Consider the following 22,791-nt stretch of genomic DNA (forward strand, 5'->3'; position numbering starts at 1 on the left):
TATTTACTTGTCTAAATTTATTTGATCACAGCTCTATCTTATTTGTCATTGTTTGGAGTGTGTACACACAATAATTATAATCACCTAGAGTAATGTGAGGTGATGGTACTTCCTAGAATAAGACTAGTAGAAGTATAAATTACAAAGCTTAATTAATTTTTTTATTAAAAATAATGTAATATTCGTATATTTGTCTAAAGGTGGTAAACAGTGTTTCATTTGAAATAATTCTGTTGTATCGAACTTCCATGCCATTATTTGCAATGAATTAAACAATTACCATATTTCGGATAGTAATTTCCTACTCAATAATCAGGCGTTCCAATATTCAGTGGACACAGAAGTACTACATAATTTTGAAAATAAATAAGTTCATTGGATACAATGAATTTACCTTTATACAAAAGTGCTTCGTTTGTCCATTATACAGGGTGTCCCAGAAATAAGTGCAAATATTTTAAGGGGTGGTAGATCTCGATAAAAGAAACATCTTTTCTCTTTATCGTTTTTCAAATAAGTCCAAAATAACGGAGTTATTTTACTTTGAAAATTTCCAAAAAAAAATATATTTTGGTAAAATTTTGAGAACAAGTGGATCTTTTCTGGATTTTCTTTCTTGTAAATTTAATCTAATACCTATCAAGAAATTATGTTTTTTAACTAAAAAGTAAAAAAAAATCGAATTTTCAAAATTTTTTTTTCGCGAAAAAACCTCATAGGCATGTTTCTGGGGTTGAACTATTAGTTAAAATATTTGCACTTATTTCTGGGACACCCTGTAGAGGGCATCAAACTTAAGAAGTGATTAAATTATATTAATGAAGCGATTTGAATGAAATTTGGGATGATTATTTTTTTTAATTGCTTTCACAAAACACAAAACCATGAAAATGTACGGGAAGGGTAAAAACTACCCACCTCTACATAAATTTTAGTAGAAATATTTTCCAACTCCGCCGACATCCGATTTTTTTCGTAAAACGGTCCTTTTAGTATTTACTACATTTTTTGTCTTTTCTAAAAAAACGCCACCATTCTGAAATACTGAGTAAAAAAATGATTTATTGAAGTTGAGTTACAAAAAATGTTTCTTGTCACATCAAGCGCTAAAATAAGCGCATACAATCTACTATGGCGGTAATTATCTAGTTGGCAAAAAGATTGAAATTTATGTTAGTGTATCACAAATGACATAGGCTTCATAAATTATAAATTAATTAACGTTCGGGTTTATTTTTTAATGATGCCCTCTAACGGACAAACGAAGTACTTTTGTATAGCGGTAAATTGTGTAAAATTAACTTATTTTGATTAAAAAATACGTAGTTGTTCCACAAATTACCTATAACAGATGCGAAAGAAAGCGACTGCATCGGAAACCGCTCGGCAAACCCGACACGCCTATTGAGTGGTGTAAATACACCAGTCGTTTAGTCCGGAAACCTATGCTGTATCGTATTCGCTTGCTGGAATGACATAGTGCGTGGTTATATGTTTCTTTTTAAAAACGCGTGTAGGATTTTTGTTGAACTTTTGAACTGTTATTTCTAAGTTTTGGTAATTTGTATATCTTATTTAAAATGGGATGCAAATGTGTTTATTTATAAGGAAAAAAAAAAAGATATTTATAGTATAAAAAATTAATTTATTTAACAAAATTTAATTAAAAATGTGACAAAATAGTTACCTTTCTATTGGTTCTATCGGACTTTTTTCGACTATATAAATCTTTATTTGTAAACTTTAATACATCAAATATTTTCAATCTAATAAATCATTTAATGATGTAAATAAGAGGAAATTTCTCACATGGGTGGTCAAATTTTATAGTTTTCATTATATCAAACAGCCTCTGAGAAAAGATTTCAACTCAAAATGCCTTTAATTATGTTTGACTACATCATTAAAAAGGGTCTTCAAATACATCAATGTGATATTTGTCTAAAATTTGCAAAAGAATCCGAATCTCTGGATAACTCGAAATTATTTACCCATTTAAAAGCCTTTGATCATGAAAGTGGAAAAATTTGTTCATTTTTTTTTGACGGGCTGGAAAAATTATTTATATTAAATTTTGATGAGTTTTGCACTGAATAAAACATTCAGAGGCTGTTTGATATAATGAAAACTATAGAATTTGACCACCCATGTGAGAAATTTCCTCTTATTTACATCATTAAATTATTTATTAGATTGAAAATATTTTATGCATTAAAGTTAGTACAAAAAATAAAGATTTATACAGTCGAAAAAAGTCCGATAGAACCAATAGAAATGTAACTATTTTGTCACGTCTTTAATTAAATTTTGTTAAATAAATTATTTTTTAAACTATAAATATCTTTTTTTTTCCTAATCTCCTACGAGCTGATATAATATGACGAGCAATCTATTAAATTACTGTGAGATTATACAGAAAAGTCCACAGACTTCGAGACATAGGAAAATCAAGTCCAGTTAGCGTGTGTCCAAATTTTGACAAGTTTTCAAAAATTACAGTTTTGTTTAGACTGACATTTAATTTCGCCTGACTTCTCGGTGAATGATTTTATGGGAGTACATACAATCTAAAATTTACGGCCATGAAGAAATTAAAAACTTGGAGCAGTTAAGGCAGAAAATATTTAATGCCTATGTTATCCAATGTGAGCAGGGGATTTATGATCATTTGGGTTATTGTTTAATGCAAGAGGGAGGCACTTTTGAACAATTTTTGTAATTTTTTAAATTTCATTATCCTGTTTTTTTACCTTTTACCCATTACCTACCTTGACGACCATGGGAAAACGAAGGTCCTTTTCAGGACCAGAAATATTTTGATTGAGAAAATTGGTAACTTTTTTTTGGATTAAAAAACAAAAGTTGTTAATATAATACCAATTTAAAAGTGTTTTAGTAGTTTTAATACACACTATGATATAAAATTTATTATTATTATAATGTACATTATTAATACTATTGTTCATTCGAAATGGCATTAAGGCCCAATTGCAACAATGATTTAAATGTTTCTTAAAGATAAGTAGAGCTTAGAATGAGCTGTATTTATACTTACTTTAATATTCATCTTAAATGAGGGAATTTGACTGATACAATTTTTGAATTTGAAGTTTTTTAATGATACTAACAATTTTAGTTCAATTTTTAATAAAATTTATTTAATATTAATAGAAATCTAAGAGATTTGAAACCTCTTTTAACGATTTATAACATTCTCAAATGAATTACAGGTGCCCTTATTTTCTATGAAAATCACACAGTTTTTTTCATAGTCGCTGCAGTTGCTATAGCTATAAAAAACTAATTTTTAAGGTCTGAAAATTGCGATACACGCTAAATGGACTTGATTTTTCGTATGTCTCGAAGTCTGTGGACCTTTTTGTATGCCTCGATAACATATTGGTGCAGATTATTTTCACCCAAACAAATAATAACCCAAACTATACAGTGATGCGGATTGTCTATGAACTCTTTCTGAAGGTCACAGAAACCTGAACGCGTAATTCGGTGTTCTTTCGCATCTGTTATAGGCAATATGTGGTTGTTCTATGTCCAGGGAATATTGAAACTCTATGAGGTTTGCTAGGAAAAAAAATATCCCTCATTTTTTATCAAAAACTATGCCATTGGAGTTTTTTTACAAGAGAAATAAAATGTAGTAAATACATTGTAAATACTAAGAGCACCGAGAAGAGCACCATTTTACGAAAAAAAAACAGTCGTCGATAAAATAGGAAAATATTACTACTAAAATTTATGCAGGGGTGGGGGTAGTTTTCACCCTTCCCGTACTTTTTCTTGTTTTCTGTGAAAGACAATTGTTAAAGCGCTCAGTAAAATATAAGCACCGGAATTGGAATTTACCAAGTATAGCCTAATAATATATTTTGTCGATTTTGGTCTCCTTGATGAAACACAATTTGATTAATTTGCCTTGATCCAAGTCTAATTAATAGCAACCTTAATAAGCACCGGAATTGGAATTTACCAAGTATAGCCTAATAATATACATACATATGTAGTTGAAATAACCATTGCACTTTGAATGAAAATAAAACTTGGCCAAACAAATTATACAGGGTAAGAGAAAATTAACATCGAACATTGGAAACTTTTAAAATAAGCTACTCTTTTATTTCTGCTGACACTAAATCATACACAAATGAAAATATCTAGGAAAATCTTTGTTTGAGGGGTAGACAACCTTAATAGTATTTTAAAGAGACATGAATTTCCCTTTGAATATCAGAATAATATACAGGGTTTTCCCTACTATATTTTATAATAAAAGAGTAACTTGCCTTTAAAAGTGACCAATGTTCAGTATTAATTTTGCCTCACCCTGTATATTTTTTATGCTAAGTTTTAATTTCATTTATAGTATAATGGTTATTTTAACTACATATTAGGCTATACTGGGTAAATTCCAATTTAGGTAGATTAAATTGGAATTTAAAATTTGTTCTTTTCTTTTAGAAAATGTTATGCCGGGTCCAGACCAAGGTGACAAAAAATAAACACGATTTTGAGATAAAAACAAAACAAACTTGTCACAAAAAATGGAGACTCCTGACAAGACAAACTTGAGACAAATTGTCCACACCGCAATGACAAAAGTACAAAATAGTCAAAAGTTTAGTTATTGCGAATGAGTTTTATTAACCATGTGTGATTTTACTGGTCTCCTAACTGTTGGCAGTACACGCCATCCACACTGTGCTGACAACTTGTCGCGAAATATACGAACAAAACATAGACACTTTGATCTTTACCGACTCGAGACGGGACATTGAAAAGTCTCCGAATTTTGAAACAAAACAAAAATGAGATAAAAATGTCGCTAAAATCTATTGGATTTGTCACAACTTTGTCGTAAAACATGGATGTTTCTATGTTGTCACTGTTTTGTCTGCTTGGTCTGGACCCGGCATTAAATATGTCAAAAACCTGACCTTTTTGGTCAACTGCATCGCTAATGAAACTCATCTTTGTTTTTCTTCTAGAATCCGATAATCAATTAATATATAGGATATTCCATTAAAAAGAACTGTAGAACTTTCTATATTTTTAAAAAATACTCTAAATTAACCTATTACATATACAGTACGTCTGCTGGATCTGTGTCTATGAAAGGAATGCGGACAAAAAACATTTAAATAAACAGCAATATATTTTATGCGTCGACTTGACGAGTACGTCACCGCAAATCGCTCCGCCCACTCATTTTATTGGCTACTTGCAAATTTGTCGAATTTTTATTGATGGGACGCGTCGTTTATTTTTTTACGAAAAACATCGAGAGAATATCGTTTCCCCTCTCACGGATACCCCGTAGCTACAGAACGGACAGACGTACTGTACCGGGTGCGTCTCAAAAGTGGCTCACCCCTATAACTTTTTTTATTTTTCAGATAAACAAACAAGATTTGGTATGTTAGTATATGACATAAATTAGGATTGATTGACGTATTCAATTGTTTTGGGTCACTTCCTGTTTCACGGGAAATGACTACAACTCTTTTTTTAAATGGCACCCTCGGTGTTTTTTTTTACTTTATTCGATAGAAAATGACATTCTGAATAGAATGCCATATCATATGTCAACTTTTGACATTTTCGCTTAACAAAAAATCGTATTTTAAATTTCAATCTAGAGTGCCATTTCTATGTTAAAAACATTAATTCTTAATGAAGAAGCCTTGGAAAAATAGATTGGATCGTCTAATGTTTTTAGTGGCTTCTCCTGGCCAGTTAGAAAATTCTCTAACCGTATTTTTAATCAAATTTTTTTTTTCAAATGGAACGAGGGTGGCTCATTAGCATATTTTTACGATACTCAAAAGCATTTTTTTTACGAATAATTTGTTACCACACACGGTATTTCGAGTCAAATTTTTCCGAACCGCAAGTTATAATTGCGAATAAACCATATGCGAAAAAGTTGACATATGATATGCTATTCTATTCAGAGTGTTCCGAGTTCTATCGAATAAAGTAAAAAAATAACCAAAGTGCCATTTCAAAATCAAAAGTTGTAGTCATTTTCGGTGAAACAAGAAGCGACCGAAAACAATTAAATACGTCAATCAATCCTAATTTATGTCATACTAACATACCAAATCTCGTTTTTTTAACTGAAAAAATAAAAAAGTTATAGGGTGAGCCACTTTTGGGACACACCCGGTATACTCCACAAATTTTATTTCAGTACAAACTGTCGTTCTCCTTGGAGCCTCCGCGTGGTATGAGAGGTGCCACCCTTTATAATCATCCTCCGAAACATCGTAATTGTGTAAATCAAATATAAAGACAATGGAAGTCGGACAGTTTTATCTCAATTGAACAACTATTCAATAATAAGACGGTTAAATTTGTCACGTACCTTGGGCAAGGCGGCCAGACATTGTTGTTTGACGTCCCACACGAGCTGGTCCCTGGGGAACTGTAGGCACTTCTGCACGCTGAGTTCCGGCACGTGGATGCGCACCAGGAGGTGGCCTGGATCGTCCGGGCCGCCGCCGCGCAGCTCGCCCTCCTCCTCCATCGCAGCGTCGATCTCCTCACATCTGAAACAAGGAGGAGACTCGCTTTAGTAAAATGAGTAAAATCAAGAAAATATACAGGTTGTTTTAAAAAATACGTGCTATCTCGTAGGGAAACTCTTCAAGTAAAAATAAGATGTATTTTTCATATCAACATAGGTCCGATTCTGCTTTGTTTCGTAGCTACAGGGTGTTAAAGTCTTAATGTTTTTTCGATTTATTATAATTTTCTTAGCGTTCAACTACCTTTAGCGTTTCGAATGAAATTTTGAGGGTAAAAGTTACTATAAATGCGACATATTTAAAGCTAAAAATGTGTCGACATATTCACCAGGGTCGTGCATATGGTTCATCAAATCATTGGAATATTTTTCTAAAAAAGCATGTAGGCCACTGATTTTTTTTCTCTTGTTAACGAAATTGTGTTAGAAGTTTAATACCGATTAAAAGTTGTCTCTTAATATTTTGTCGATTTCAGTCTCCTTGATGGGATAAACACAATTTGATTAATTTCCCTTGATCCAAGTCTAATTAATAGCAACCTTTAAAAAAAATATCATTAATTTGCGAAAGTTTTAAATAAGTAAAAAGTTTTCTTAAATACCATTATTTTTTTATTTCAAATTGCTGTAAGTTGGCCCAATAGTAATAATATTTAATATTAAATTGTGTAAAATATAATTATTATTAATTTTATTAATTGTGATTAACAAAATTGGGTCGAATTCGACAAAATATCAAGAGATAACTTTTAATTGGCATTAAACGACCTACACAATTTTGATATCAAAAGAAAAAAGTCAGTGGCGCACATGTTTTTTTTTTAAATATTGCAGTGATAACCCATATGCATGTCCCTGATGGATTTGGCGACTCTTTTTTAGCATTAAAATATGTGGCACTTATAGTAACGTTTACCCTCAAAAATTCATTCAAATCACTAAAAGTACTTGGAAGAAAATTATAATAAATCGAAAAACCATTAAGACTTTAACACCCTGTAGCTACGAAACAAAGCAGAATCGGACCTATGTTGATATGAAAAATAAATCTTATTTTTACGTGAGGAATCTCCCTCGGAATCTCCCCACGAGAGATGGCACATGTTTTTTGAAACACCCTGTATGTATTCTTAAGGAGCGTCCATAAATTAGGTGAGGTGTTTTCTTAAGGATTGTCTGTGTTTTTTTTTCCTCACCATTGTAGAGATGGAGTGAGATTTTTCTCGACCCCCTCTTCCTCACCCTTATCCCACATGTAGCCCCCTATTTCTAAACAATTTTAAATACAAAAATTAACACAAGATTGTGAGGATATTGTGTTTTTATTCTCCTATTGGAGGATATTTATTACTGTTTATTTTTGTTAATTTTAAGATTTTTTTTGAAATATTAGATTATTTTTTAAATATTGTTATTACGACGTTCTACACTTCCTCTACGAAATGCGAGACCTTGTCGTTGGTGGGGAAGCTTCTAGTCAGATGTTAGGAGGAATCCTCTCTGGTACTTTAGGTGGGTCTAAGGAGCATCTCACTGTCTTGTCCCTGGCTGTAGTGTCATGGACATTGAATTGAACAAGGAGTGTGGGGGATAGAGATAGGAGATTAGCTTCTATTAGTTTCAACCTTGGGGCATCAAGGGACAACCTATAGTATTATCCTCTCCCTTACTTCTACATGCCGGGCTCTGTAAAAGTGGACTGATTAACCCTTGCGGTGTATCACCAGCTTTGACAGAACTCCAATCTAAGGACACAGAGTTGGCGAGTTATAAACTTGGTCAGTTCCTGACAATCTAGACGACCATTTGGTCAGGTCCTCACAATTGGAATTGACCTCAAATTTAAGGAAGCAATAGAGAAAGAGAGATATATCATTTATTATAGATCCGGGGGAATATACCGGTATTTGGTCTAAGGAAAGAGCAAGTTAAAGAGGTGAAGAAAATAGAGACAGATCCTCCAGCCTCCAGCCTCCACCTCACAGGTACCTCAGCCGGAGACAAGCGCCTCGACTGTGAAGGGCATGGAGGGCTAAACCCCAACCGTGGAAGAGTGTATGTCATAGTCCGAATAGTCCCGTAGGAGGTAGATGTCTACTCCTCGGAATATGAAGAATACAGAGGAAGATGGAAAATACCATGTCCCCTCTACAACAGGAAGATCCCTATGATGAAGAAGTATAGACTGTACGATGGGTTATAAACTCAAACTCAAGAAAGAGGGACACAAAAGATCCTTAAGGTCGCGACTCCTTCTATAGGGCTAAACGAATAAAGTTAGACATAAATAATACATACAAATGATTTCCAAGCTGACCAAAAATATTTAATTAAACTAATTTGTTAAATAAATTGTCTAAAACTGTTATAATATTAATCAAGGTACTTACATACTCAATTCGTTCGATGAGAATGAAAGCGAATCATTAACACCAATAATAGTCTCTGATTTGGTCCATAATTTCATCCTCATCATTATAACTTTCCGTTCTCACTCAATACCATAACTTTTAACTTCACTACATTATCACGTATGTATATATAAACAGAGACAGTTACACAGGTACTAAAACTAACTAAAGTAAAAATACGAGAACCTCAAACAAATTATCCATAAATTTAAAAATTTATCGTTTATAAGAGGGTACAATATACACTATTATACACCAACACGCCGTAAAAACTGCCGACTGCAAAAAAAGCGAAAAAACTGCTGAATTCGATTTTTAGCGAGTTCCAACCGTTTTTCCTGATAAACGAACGTACCGCTTAGCTTACTAGGTTGTACTAGTTCAGCTGAATCGAGGTACTGGACAAAGATAAAAGATTAAAGTGGCGTTTGTGCCTATCTTATCGTATTGTAAGGTGTGATTTTTTTGTTGTTTTAATTTACGTTGGAGTTTAGAATACCCGAGTCTGAGTTCTTCGAAAAACAGAGATCTTTTAGTACTTTATGGGTATTATAAGGGTATTATAAAGCAGTACATTAAACGGAGTTTGATGTTTAGATTATAAAGGAATTATTTTAGATATGATTCTGAAAAAAAATTCTCTGAATACATTATTGGACTCAATTTTTGTTGAGTTGAAATCAGTTTCGTAATAAGAATCGTTTCTAAATCAGTTTTGTAATAAACATACAGGGTGGCACACCTCATTCGCCTCGGTTGATTATACGAAAACGGAAAGATGTAGAAACAAAATATTTTATGGGTATATGTGGGGAGGCAATGTGCACAATTTAAAATTATTTTGAAATATACAGGGTGTCTCAGAACTAAGATCCATACCAAAGTTATATTTTTTCTTATGGAACACCCGATATTTTATTTCATTTTTGGATTCTTGGGCCCAAAAAAAGGCATTTATTATAAGGGTTAAATATGTTTAAAATCATTGGTTTTTGAAATATCTAAAGATATTTAAATATGCATGCTACAAGAGAATTGATTATCATTACCCTGTACATTACTTTTCAGAATTAATTCTTGTGCTGACTTTAAAGGCAAATAAATAAACTTTACTGAAAAATGTTATTGTTTCCTTAAATTTATACAGGGGTACCAAAAATTAGTGCTCTGCTTTAAGGATTTATTTTACATAAAAACTTTGTTATTTCAAATGCAACACCCTGTATTTTTTTTAATAAATCGAAGCAGATTCAAATGCTCTTTTAACCTATATTAGGGTTTCCTATACCTATCTATCTCAGATTTTGAATAAAAAGCGATTTTTTAAATAAAATGGCAATCAAGATGGCTGGTATCGCCATGGCAATTTTCTAGTAACAGTTAGTAACTATTTTCAAAATCGACATTAGTGTATGGACATTATTATTTAAACAGTTTACTAAAATTTACCTACAATAGTTTAATAAGAAAGTATTCTCTATTTTATGAAGAAAAATAAACCCATATCTGCTGGTGGAACGAATGGATATGTTACTAGTGATTTTATTTTGTGAGGAAAATTATTTCTTGGCCTCAAGAGCTAATGCTCAAAGATATCCAAATAGGAATTTTCCTGATAGGCGTTCCTTTGAAAAACTATTTGTCCTATTTCCTATTTCGCAGAATTGTTAGTGTAGTTTATAAAAAACCTATTAGGCTGAAACCTGTCGTTGGAAGTGAAGAAATTGAATTTGCCGTGACTTGCCGGCTCTTTTATAAAAAAATCATATATCTACAAGTTATCGTAAAATAAAACAAAGAACTACTTCGTTTTTCTTGATAGAATAATAAATACATATTAATAAATATTATTTATTAAAATATTATAGGTCAATTCAATAAAAGTAAACTGGTATAGATTTAAACAAAGTCTATAAACTAATGTCGATTTTGAAAATAGTTACTAATTGTCACTAGAAAATTGTCATGGCGATACCAGCCATCTTGATTGTCATTTTATTTAAAAATCGCTTTTTATTCAAAATCTGAGCTAGATAGGTATAGGAAACCCTAATATTGTTTGAAAGAGCATTTGAATCTGCTTCGATTTGTTTAAAAAAATACAGGGTGTTGCATTTGAAATAACAAAGTTTTTATGTAAAATAAATCCTTAAAATAGATCACTAATTTTTGGTACCCCTGTATAAATTTAAGAAAACAATAACATTTTTCAGTAAAGTTTATTTCTTTGCCTTTAAAGTCAGCACAATAATTAATTCTAAAAAGTAATGTACAGGGTATTGATAATCAATTCTCTTGTAGCATGCATATTTAAATATCTTTAAATATCTCAAAAACCAATGATTTTAAACATATTTAACCCTTATAATAAATCTCTTTTTTTGGGCCCAAGAATCCAAAAATAAAATAAAATACCGGGTGTTCCATAAGAAAAAATATAACTTTGGTATGGATCTTAATTCCGAGACACCCTGTATATTTCAAAATAATTTTAAATTGTGCACATTGACTCCCCACATATACCCATAAAATATTTTGTTTCTACATCTTTCCGTTTTCGTATAATCAACCGAGGCGAATGAGGTGCGCCACCCTGTATGTTTATTTAGTATTTGAAAGCCTTTTTGAATAGTATGGCACAAAACTTTTTCTACGGAAAAGCAACAATTAGTTTAAGAAATACATAATGTTTTATTAAAAAGTCAAATAATTGGATAATATGTTAAATTCACCCTGTATATTGAAAAAAATATTTTGAAAATGTACCGGGTGGTCAACTAAGAATGGACGCCGGCGTATACGGAAACTACTTATCGTATAACTTTGGGAAAACAATTCTAATAAGTAAATCGATACAGAGAAATCGCTGGAAATTATTTTTAAGTTCGAAAAATGTCCGCTAGGGGGCGCTTCTCTGATACCCAATCAGAAAACAGGGTTTTTCTCAAAAATATGCAGGTGAAAATGTATTTTAAATATTACTATTGTAATCACCGAGAAATTTGTAATTTTTTTGATATAGAGTATTTTGCTCTATCTCATAAAATAAAGTGGTGGGGGAAAGTTAAACTTGCTTTTATTCAAATAAGGATAACACTGCTTTAGGTTAGCCGATTTAAACAAACTACAGCTCGTTTAAAAGAGCTTTCCTTCCTTAATAATCTCCAGTATAAATTTTGTTTCCATAGATTTTTTCGTGGTAGCTAGAAAAATTATATAATGAAAAGAACAAATCATGTTAGGCTGCCGCTTAGGAGTATATGCGGTCTAAAAAGTATAGTAGTATGCTAGGAAACAAAAAGAGGAAAATTGGTTACGTCAAAATATCAAAACGTTTAAGTTTAGTTTGCATGCATCCGAATTTCGGACGTTTTCTTAAAAAAAATACGTCATAAATTTTTAAACGTGTTTATGTAACATTATCGTCCATCCATATATTTTTTACGAACTTCTTGCTTAATTATACGTAGGTACTCAGATTAAAATGTCCAAAAGTCGAGCAATCAATAATTTGATTTAAGTCTTCTAAAAAGACTTAAATCGCTTAAATCTTGTTGTATTTCGGATCACAAATCGTTTTCAAAAAACCTATTTTTAAATCTTAAGTCAGCTTTCGAGAAATTACTTAAAATGAAATGTCTTAAGTTAAAATTATTTAAATAAAAAAAAATACGTTTTCTGTGAGCTTGCAGCTCTGACTGCAACTAATTATTATTATAGTTTTATGAGCTATAAGCAAAAACATATTAATAATGTGTATATTTTGTAATAACTATATCCCGTTGTTCTCACAGTAGTCATAGTGCACCTCATAAATATTAATATGGCGTCTGAAAAAGGCGCGAATCCCACTTAGATGTGGAAGCGTGTAGGATTATTAGTCTGCATACAAAATTCTTCATAAATTTACATTGTGGGTATGTTTGCAATTTTCTTCTTTTATATACTCCCGTTTTTATTGCTTCGGCGATATTTTAAAACGGCTGCATTTTAATATTTATTATTTGCATTAGTTATACATTAATCATTGGCGTAACTACAGGGCTGCTAGGCCCTCCCCCCAGGTACTGCTGGGCAGGGGCGGATACAGGAATTTATTTTAGGGGGGGCCCAAATAAAAAGTAATGCAGAATATGCTTTTTAGGACGCCATTTTTAATCCAATTTATAGGTTTTAGGGGGGGGGGCGGACCCAAGGGCCCCCCTCTCTATCCGCCACTGCTGCTGGGCACACCCCATAGAAATCTTGAATTTTGACTGAACGATGACTCTTGGCTAAATATTTTTATTTGTTGTGATGTAGTAAAAATGACTGTTTCCATTTTTGTTTAGTTAATATTATTTTGCTTTGTTCAAAAAATGTGTGTTAGTTTTGATTTTTTTACAAAATTTGTAGGTATTTAAGTAATCTACGGAACACGGGTTTATAACAAAGTCAATCAAATCTATTGATGATTACATGAATTTCTCATTCATGTAAACCTTTTACTCAAAAAATGTATTTATTTTTTATATTATTCTTTATTTTTTATTCTTTATTTTTCTATCTATTATTCTTTATTTTTTGCCACGGTGCCCGGTGGCGCGGCGTAGAGGTACAGCTCTCGTTTACCAATCCAAAGGTGGGTTCGAATCCCACAGCCGGCATTTCATCAGCCGACTATTTTTAATAAAATAAAAATAGTTTAGGTACCTAGGTCGACTCAGCCTTAAATGAGTACTTAGGATTCACAATCCTGAGGTAATAATAGGCGGTTGAAGCGTAATGCTAGCTACATTACCTTCCTTGTATACCGAACGGCTCTAGCATGGCAAGCTGTACCTTGCCTAGTCCCAAGGCGTCAAACGCTATATACGGGAGCTATTATTACTATATTCTTTATTTAAAAAAAAAACAATATCCCTAGGCACCCAGTGATCAACTCAGTAACCATCAATTCGAAGTTGGTTAAAGAATGCCTAGAGAAGCTGAAACGGCAAAGAAAATAGAGTCCTCCTACTCTGGCTTCTAGCCCACCAAGGGATAGAAGATAATGAACGAGGTAATGAAAAAGCAAACGATCTAGTTAGAAAATGAGCTAAAACTGTACTAACTGGATCAGAACCGTTCTACTTCCCAAGAACTTCTCGTTCTACTCTTCAAGAACCTTGAGGACTCCATCCTTAACCATGAATGGAAATCGTCCAAAGATCTAAGACGCCCAAAGAAATTTCTCAGAATTTACGACCGAGAAAAATCAAGATTTTTCTTGATTTAAGTGTTGATTAAGTGTGTGATTAATAACAGTCTTCGGATTGTCACGGAATTTTTAACAGGACGCGTTCTCCTTAATAGATTGAAGCTAAAAACGGAGAATGCAGATTCTGTAGGGAAAATGGAGAAACACCAGAGAACACCTTATCACTGAGTACGCCGAGACGACAGCCATTCGTGCCATAAACTTTGTTACGACTAATATCGGATATAAAACAGTTTTGCCCTTTCTGTGTGTTTCCAGCTTTAGTGGATGTTTTTTAATTGGCAGATATCTTGGAAGTTACTTTAATTAATTCTGTCGGATTTATTTTGCATTCTTCTCTAAGCTATATTTTCTGTTAGTTCCTATAAATATTTTAAACATAAATTTAAAATTACTTTTCCTTCCAATATGTAATAAAATTCTTCTCAGTCTGGAATGTATTTATTTTGTTCTGCTATTCTATTTTTCTTCGGTTCAATATACAGTCGGCGAAGAGACGAATTCCGTATTCAGTTATTTAAATTTCCAAGATTTATGATAACTCTGTATAAATTCTGACGTTCAAATCGCTCCCAGCCAAAGAGACTCTACTTTGACAATGACCATTTTATGCATTTCTATATCGTGAAGGTGACTGCGAAATTATTCCACAACGAAGTTGAAATTTTTCTGCCATATCGAAATCTCGAGTGTTCTCGACCTTAAAATTGCATCTGCATAGTCTCGAGCGCAGAGAGTTTTCGTACAAAATTAATTAGGAGGCTCCCTTTGTTCTAGTAATTTTGTTTTAGTTTTTAGAAGGATTATCAAGTTAAAACTTCTAACATCATTTTGTGATCTACATTATTTTTATGAGGCAATTAAAAATGTTGTGACTAACGTCTATTATACTGGTGGAGACTTTGTTATTGCGAAATTATCATATATCGGAATGAATTTGTAGTAGTTAACAACCCAGGATCTTTTCTTTTTCTTTAAAAAGTATAGGATGGTGTATTAAAATCTATTTTAATACACAATAGGGTTTAATACACGAGCCTATATCTGTTTCATCGACTTGACTAAATCATTCGATAAAGTACGCCTATCTGACATTATAAACATATTGAAAGAGAAAAAAGTGCCTGATAATGTTGTGAAAATCATCAGAAAGTTAAATATTGAAAACACAACTTAAGTGAAAGCAAGGAATAATCTAACACGAGACATACCAACACCAGGAGGCATTAGACAAGAAGACAGTTCCTTAGTCCCTTCTTATTCAATCTCTTAATGGACATCATCATAGAAAAGGTGATCTCGATGAATATCGGTTATCGAATGGGACACAACAGAATTAGCAGTGTGTGACGCTGATGATGCAGCCATTATCGCGGAGACAGAGGACGATATGCAGATACAGCTTCATAAATTCTCTCAAGTAAGCCGAGAATTAAATAAGATTATCTCTACAGACAAAAATAAACAAAAATAAATGCTTAACATTCTCTAAAGAGACGGTAAGATGCAATTTGGTAGTAGAAAACAAAGTTATTGAGCAAGTATCACAGTTCAGATACCTAGCAATAGATAGGTCGTACTACCATGATCTAGAGAAAGATCTGGGAAGCCAGATAAACAGAGCAACGGCCATGTCAGGATGTCTAGGGCAAATAGTGTGGACAAACCCCTTCATGCGAACAGACAGCCAAATTAAAATTTATAAGACTTGCATCAGACCAATAATGGCATATGGCAAAGAAATCCGAGAAGAAACAAACAAGACCAAGAGCATTTAAGAGTCGCCTAAATGAAAAACCTAAGAACTATAATGGGGAAGACTAGAAGAGACAGAATGAGAAACACAAATATCAGACAACAATGTGGAATACAGGACGTAGTGAGATGGGATATGCAAAGAAAAAGACAATGGTTCGCACGCGTAAAACGCATGGAAGAAAACAGGCTACCACGCATAGCTCTTGAAGGGAAACTCATGGGTAAGAGACAGTCAGGAAGACCCTGGGGAGGACCTCCAAAAAGATGGAAAGACAGTTGGCAGTCCATCTTCCAAGAACTCCTACAGAGGCAACCTTAAAACCATCTTAAAACAGTTGTGTCTAGCCCCAGCAGGCAACTTTAAGCCCGACCAATCAAGTTTTTGACCAAACACAAATGAATTAACACCCTTCAAATAACTACGCTAACCAACCTGATTGGTCAAACTTAATAGTTGCCTGCTGGGGCTAGACACTTCTCTTAAAACTAACAGATCGACTAGATCTCAAATAAGTAAAACAAGAACAATCTAGGATCGTGCAACAGAGTTGGAGAGGTATCCAACTGTACTTTTGGCCAACTGTATAACAAACAACTTAAATTAAATAAAGGGACCTACGTTGTGTTAAATATTTTTTATTGTGACTTACCTCGGATGCAATATTTTGGGAAATTTGAGGAGAATAGGTTATGTAAATCAAGCGCTAAATTTGTGTAAACAGCCCTACTTATTCTACTACATAAAATGAAAAAAGAGTGCCGTACTCTGCCAGGAATTCACAAGCAAAACAGCACGGTCGAGAAAACCTTGATCACTATTCCAAAGAATCCAACTATGCTGTTCTAAACTTTAATAAAAGAGACATAATAATAATACAAAAACTGTCTTCATACCAAGGTTTGTAGTTTAATACATTCATATTTATTACATTCAAAAAGGAAGAGGTTTTTGTTAGTTTAGCAGGTCCCCACCATCGAAGCTAAAGTTGAAGGTTTGGTCACAGAATGTGTTATCTGTGGTTTGGTGCAAATTTCTTTAGATCATGAGTTTTTCTATGAATTATTCTCTTTATTGTTTTTGTTTGCTCTTTTGTGAACTAAGATATTCACCTAGTCACGGTCGAAAAGTGTTAGTACATTTAACAAGGCCCTTTCACACCGAACCAAAAACATCGGAACGAATGGGCAGTAAACGATTGTATTTAGAAGTAAAGTAAAGTAAAGATTTCAGTTAATGTCTCCTTTTTGCTGCCAGGGCTAATCTGGAGGGGGTCTACTTTGTTTACGCGGAATCCGAACCGCGGTCCTCAGCCATATCATGGTCAATGGCCTACCGACGTGGCAAGTCTCTAAATCGACTCTTACTCACGAGATATCCGATCTCATCCGGCCTCGAACCGGGGCGAATGAGCAGTGTGTGTCAATAGATTTTACACTTTTTTGGGGCAACAGCACGATAGAGAGTTTCGAACCGGTCACCCGTCCATTCACTAGTATCGCCTTCCGTCGCTTAACTTCGGTGTTCTAATGGGAACCGGTGTTTCAACGTAGCTGGGCCGTTGCCCTTGTATTTAGATTACTTTTTAAACTAAAAATTTTCACAGCATAAATCAAATCCATTAAATACATACACATGTTATATCTTTGTCAGGTCAAATAAATAAGGAAAAACTTATATTAAAAAAACAGAATATTACAACAGGAAAACCAAATAATATGCTTTAGTTAACACTAGTTAAATAATGAGGAAACATTTACTTTACCTTTAATAACATTCTTTAAATAAACCAAAACACACTAAAGTAACATCAATGCGTCGCGAACGGTCGTCTCAAAGCTATTACCTAACACCTATCATATCTGTTCATTGTCTCCTTTCCCTAGTTTGTAAATAATATTTTAAAAATCAATAATTTTATTTAGGTATACAGAGTGTGTTAAAACTGAATGTATTGAATTTAAAGAAATATGTTTGTTTTTAAATAGGCGGGTCATCTCAAATTAATTTAAAAAATTAAAATTAAATAAAAAACCTTACAATTATTTTATTACATAAGTTTATTGGTAAATATAATAATAAATAGAGGAAGTTTCTTGACTTTTCAAAGTAAGAAATATTTATTTTATTAGTTTAACACACACCTTTGTTTGTTTTGTATTAAAACACACCCTAAAATAAACTCGATTAGATATTTTCAGTTTTATACATTTTTTTTCATTAAAATTTTTAATACCCCCATCTATTAATTTCTCGCCTTGCCTTCTAATTGTATCAACTTTATACTCTTTATAAAATAAAATAAACTACTGTGAAATTAAAATGACAGACACATCTATTCCTAGGTCATATGTTGATCTAGGGACAGACTACACCTTGGACTACAACAACAGTAGAATACAACAATTTTGACTTTGACATTTGACAGACGGCTTCCATTACAAAGTACCATCAGTTTAACAGCTCATTCGTAGTCGCCCACAAGCCACAAACCGCAAACAAACGTTGTTTCGCTCGTTTTACATGCGAAACCGAATTCTTGGCTGTGTTCGTGCCGATAATAAGTGGGCCTTGGGGGGCCCCCGAGCTCCCAGAGACACAGGAACGGACCGAGGTGGAGACGACCCGGTCAATGCCTGTCTTTTGTCCGTGAGAACCAATCCCAAACACAAGAAACACACAAAAGAAAAAAATACAGAAAATAAAAGAAATTCACCAAAAAAGTAATATTGAATGTACCTATATTATTTTAAGGCAGTGACGGCGAGTGAATTAATACTCTGGAGGCGCACAACTTTAGAAATATAAAAGAAGTTTTGAGGTACACAAATAAAATGATAAATACTCTCCATACTACTAAAAGAGTTTCATGTCTTGTAATGTATTCAATGCCATCATAATTTTGGGCAATGACCAAGGTTATTAAAAGATAAGGTTGTCTCGTAACTCAATCCGCCATTATCGGAAACGTCATCTACTACGTCATAGGAGTGCTACCACTCATAGATAAAGGAATAAAAACTGCCGTCACTCCTACAGTGCATTTCCGAATCGATATTCATTGTGTACTTTATTGTTTAAAAATATTTTCATGAAATTCATTCTAGTATATACTCTCGGTCCGCACCTAAACAAAATTAGCAGGTTTTTTACTCTAGGAGATACAAATGCCCTAATGTGAAGTTCGAAAGTCTACTGACATTAATTAGAAAAGAAAAAAATGCGACAAATTTAAAATCGCCATTTGCAGAATCCTTATTCGGTAACATACGTGACACCAACGCCCTAATAAAACGAAAGGGAAAGTTCGTATGTGTATGCATGCGAAATGAGTCAGTCGCAGATTTGCAAATTCCACGCGCCGAACCGTCAAAAGAGTCGCCTGTCCATTTTAGGTCGATCCCATGCAGTCTGGTCTCTCTAACATCGACCTACAGCTTTTTATTTTTAGAGATCCGAAATAAACTTAAGTATTCTAATTATTTATTTAGGAAGAAAATACTTTGTAAAAGTTACACTAAAATGTATTAAAATTTCATTTTCACTTTCTTCATTTTTCTTTTTTTTCATTCAAAACATTGTTCATGCAGTGCGCGAAATACGACATAAAATAAAACATGCTTAATGCTTCATCATCATCATCAATCTTCAAATCAAAGATCTTCCTGGATTTAAGTAAGAACAATCTTCGGATTGCCACGGGGTTTTTAACAGGACACTGTCTCCTCAATTAACACTTCAGTAGATTGAAACTAAGAAGAAACGGCAAATGCAGATTTTATGGGGAAAATGGGGAAACACCAGAACACCTAATCACTGAGTGCGCCGAGACGACAACCATTCGTGCCATGAACTTTGGGACGACTGATATTGCAGATTGAGAACTACCCTCTGTAAAATCGTCGCAGATACTGGCTTTTGTTAAAGCCCTGAGACTGTATGATTATATACTTATGAGTTATAAGTAATAACTCAAGAAAGAGGGACACAATGGATATGTAAGGTCGCAGTGATTAACCCCCCTCCCACTCATTCTAAATTCTAAAAAAATCATCACCATCATCATCAATATCAGCTTATTCAACCATTTCCAATAACGGTGTAGCATCCCTCACATATTTAGATGCTCTCTTTGTAGTTGGGCTCATTGTGGTCTATTGTTGGCTATGCGGGTCAAAGTTATCCCTACTACTTTCCTAATATCATGGTCCCATCTTAGGTTTGGTCTTCCTCTAGGTCTCTTTATTACTCGTAGTCATTTTTGCGGTCCGTCCTTTTTGCCAAGTGTCCTGCCCATCGCCACTTGAGGGATTTAATTCTGTGGAAGATATCTATTACTTGGTTTTTTTGTCGTATCCATTACATTCTTTTACGGTCTTTCTTGGTTATTCCCAGCATATTTCATTCTATTGAACGTTGTGCAATTTGCAGTTTTTCTGTAACTTATAATGTTCGTTTTAAGTGTCCAGATTTCGCATACATAGGTCATGACTGGTTGTACACATTGGTCGAATGTTTTTTTCTTTTTTAGATAAAGTTTGAGTAAATTGAGTTTCTCCCATAACTACCCCATGCTAACTTAATTCTTCGGTTGATTTCTGGTAGCAGAGATCCCAAGCTGTGTATTAGTTGTCCCAAATATATGTATTCTTATACTATTTCCATGTTTTGTGTTATATATTATAATGTCTTTTCTGTCTACTAGTTCGTTGTTATCATTTTGAGATCTACTTTATTGCTGGCTGTATTTAGTTCGTTAATTTGTGTTGGAAGTTCTTCAGGACTATTGGTAATTAATACTATGTCATCAGCGAATCTTGCTTATTGCTTAATGTATTCTAAAACGTAAAATAATATATAGTGACGAGCGAAATTGGTCTTGGTCTTGCAAAAAGACCAAGATCAAGACTCTTGCGATCTTGCAATTTTTTACTTTTTTTATTACCATCTCATTTTCCCTGGATAATATTTAAAAAAAAACGAAATGTTTATTTACTTACCCCTAGACCCTAAGTTTCTTCAAAACCAGCGAATTGCCAGTGAACTGAGTGAATATGTTATTTGATACCCGTCAACAACAAAAAATATCCGTATCAATTTTTTTATCGAAATATAATAAGATCATATAATGTTACTCGTTGGTTCAAAATTATTGTTTAAATTGATTGCAAATTATTGTTTTAATTGATTGCAAATTATGTTTTCACCACTTTTGAAAAGAAAATTAAAAAAGTAATGCTGATTCAATATACAGGGTGGTTCGAATTGTAATCGGGTAACTTCGGTAATATATTCTGTAGACAAATAAGTAAAAAGGTTAGTAAAAATGTGTCCTAAAATGCTCCGTTTCGGAGATACAGGGTGTAGAAGTTTCATTTTTATTTAGGCTCTTCTGAATTCTGAACTGACATCGATATTTGGATGAAAATTGGTGTTAGATATTTTTTACATGAGAAATTCGATTTTGAAATGACTATTTTAGAATTTGATGAAGAATTTTTATTTTAATTTTTTTCTCAAATATTTTCTGAACTGGTAATATATGTATAAAAACAGATAAAAATGGGTAAAAAGGTTCGTAAAAATTTGTCCTAAAATGCTTCATTTCGGAGATACAGAGTGTAAAAGCTTAATTTCTATTTAGGTTTTTTTAAATATTTCCGGAACTGACGTCGATATTTAGATAAAAATTGGTATTAGATATTTTATTTACATGAGAAATTCGATTTTGAAGTGCCGATGTTAAAATTTGATGGAGACATACAGGGCGTAAAATGTTCATTTTTATTTTTTTTCAAATATCTTCAATAATTTTCATCCAAACTAATGTCAATATTTGGATGAAATCCAAATATCCACGTTAGTCAAATTCAAATACTTATCAGTCAATACCAATTATGTAGATATTTGTGTAGATAATGTGAATTTCAGTTTCGATGCTACTAAAACTCCCACTTGTAGGGGGCAGGGCAACGGGTGACCTGTTCGAAACTCTGTATTGTGCTGTTGTCCAAAAAAAAGGCAAAAGTGTAAAATCTATTGACACACACTGCTCATTCACGCCGGTTCGAGGCCGGATGAGATCGGATATCTCGTGAATAAGAGTCGATTTAGATATTTGCCAAGTCGGTAGGCCATTGACCATGATATGGCCGAGGACCGCGGTTCGGATTCCGCGTAAACAAAGTAGGCCCCGTACAGATTAGCCCTGGTAGCAAAAAGGAGACGTTAACTGAAATCTTAACTTTACTTTACTTGTAAGGGGGCACCAACTACATGTTTTTTAATTGTTTTGCAGTGAAATAACTTTTTGTACAGCCCGTCACACCCTAAACCTAACCTAACCCCCCCACCCCCAGATGAGAGAAAAAAATTCACATTTACACCATTTTTTACACGAAAAAGGCGTCTTGTTAAAAGTCGGTACGAGCAATCGTTCTCAAGATATTTGGAATCGAAATAATCAATACATGTCATCATTGCTAAAAAATAAACATGTTATTCCTACGTATGAGTCTTGGTAAAACTTTTTAATAAGCACTCTAAATACCTCTTAAAACAATCAATCGAACTGCTTTTATTAAGCAATATTTTATGTTTTATCAGGGTTTAACAATTTTAAATGAAACAAAAGCCCGTGATAAAACTTTACCATTACGAATAAATTATTATTTACTGTTAAATATTGCACGTTCAACTAACACGTTTATTTCCAGTATATGACATTTATTTTCCGGTATAGTCGCCACCAAATCAAATAAAATCGGAGGGATAATGAATGCGTGGCGAGAATTAATATTCTCCAGAATTGTCAATTGTAGAATTGCGTTTGCTTCACGGT

The 22,791-nt window shown here is 33.2% G+C and overlaps 1 protein-coding gene across 6 annotated transcripts in view; it reads right to left on the reverse strand.

The window, feature by feature from the left end:
- LOC115881533 (SH3 and multiple ankyrin repeat domains protein 3) overlaps window positions 1-22,791 on the reverse strand; it is a 154,479-nt gene that overhangs the window by 109,005 nt on the left and 22,683 nt on the right. For 5 of the 6 annotated variants that reach the window (XM_030899068.1, XM_030899067.1, XM_030899065.1 and 2 more), the window contains exons 1-2: window positions 8,935-9,340; window positions 6,383-6,566 (exon numbers count right to left, since the gene is read on the reverse strand). In XM_030899068.1, the coding sequence (XP_030754928.1) occupies window positions 6,383-6,566; window positions 8,935-9,020 (270 nt within the window). In that variant the 5' untranslated portion in view covers window positions 9,021-9,340. Of the gene's footprint in view, window positions 1-6,382; window positions 6,567-8,934; window positions 9,341-22,791 lie in introns of those variants that run through there. The other variant, XM_030899066.1, reaches the window with a different exon arrangement.

Source organism: Sitophilus oryzae, unplaced genomic scaffold, assembly GCF_002938485.1.
Source record: "Sitophilus oryzae breed Bouriz unplaced genomic scaffold, Soryzae_2.0 scaffold_172_pilon_pilon, whole genome shotgun sequence".
Classification (NCBI taxonomy): Eukaryota; Metazoa; Arthropoda; class Insecta; order Coleoptera; family Curculionidae; genus Sitophilus; species Sitophilus oryzae.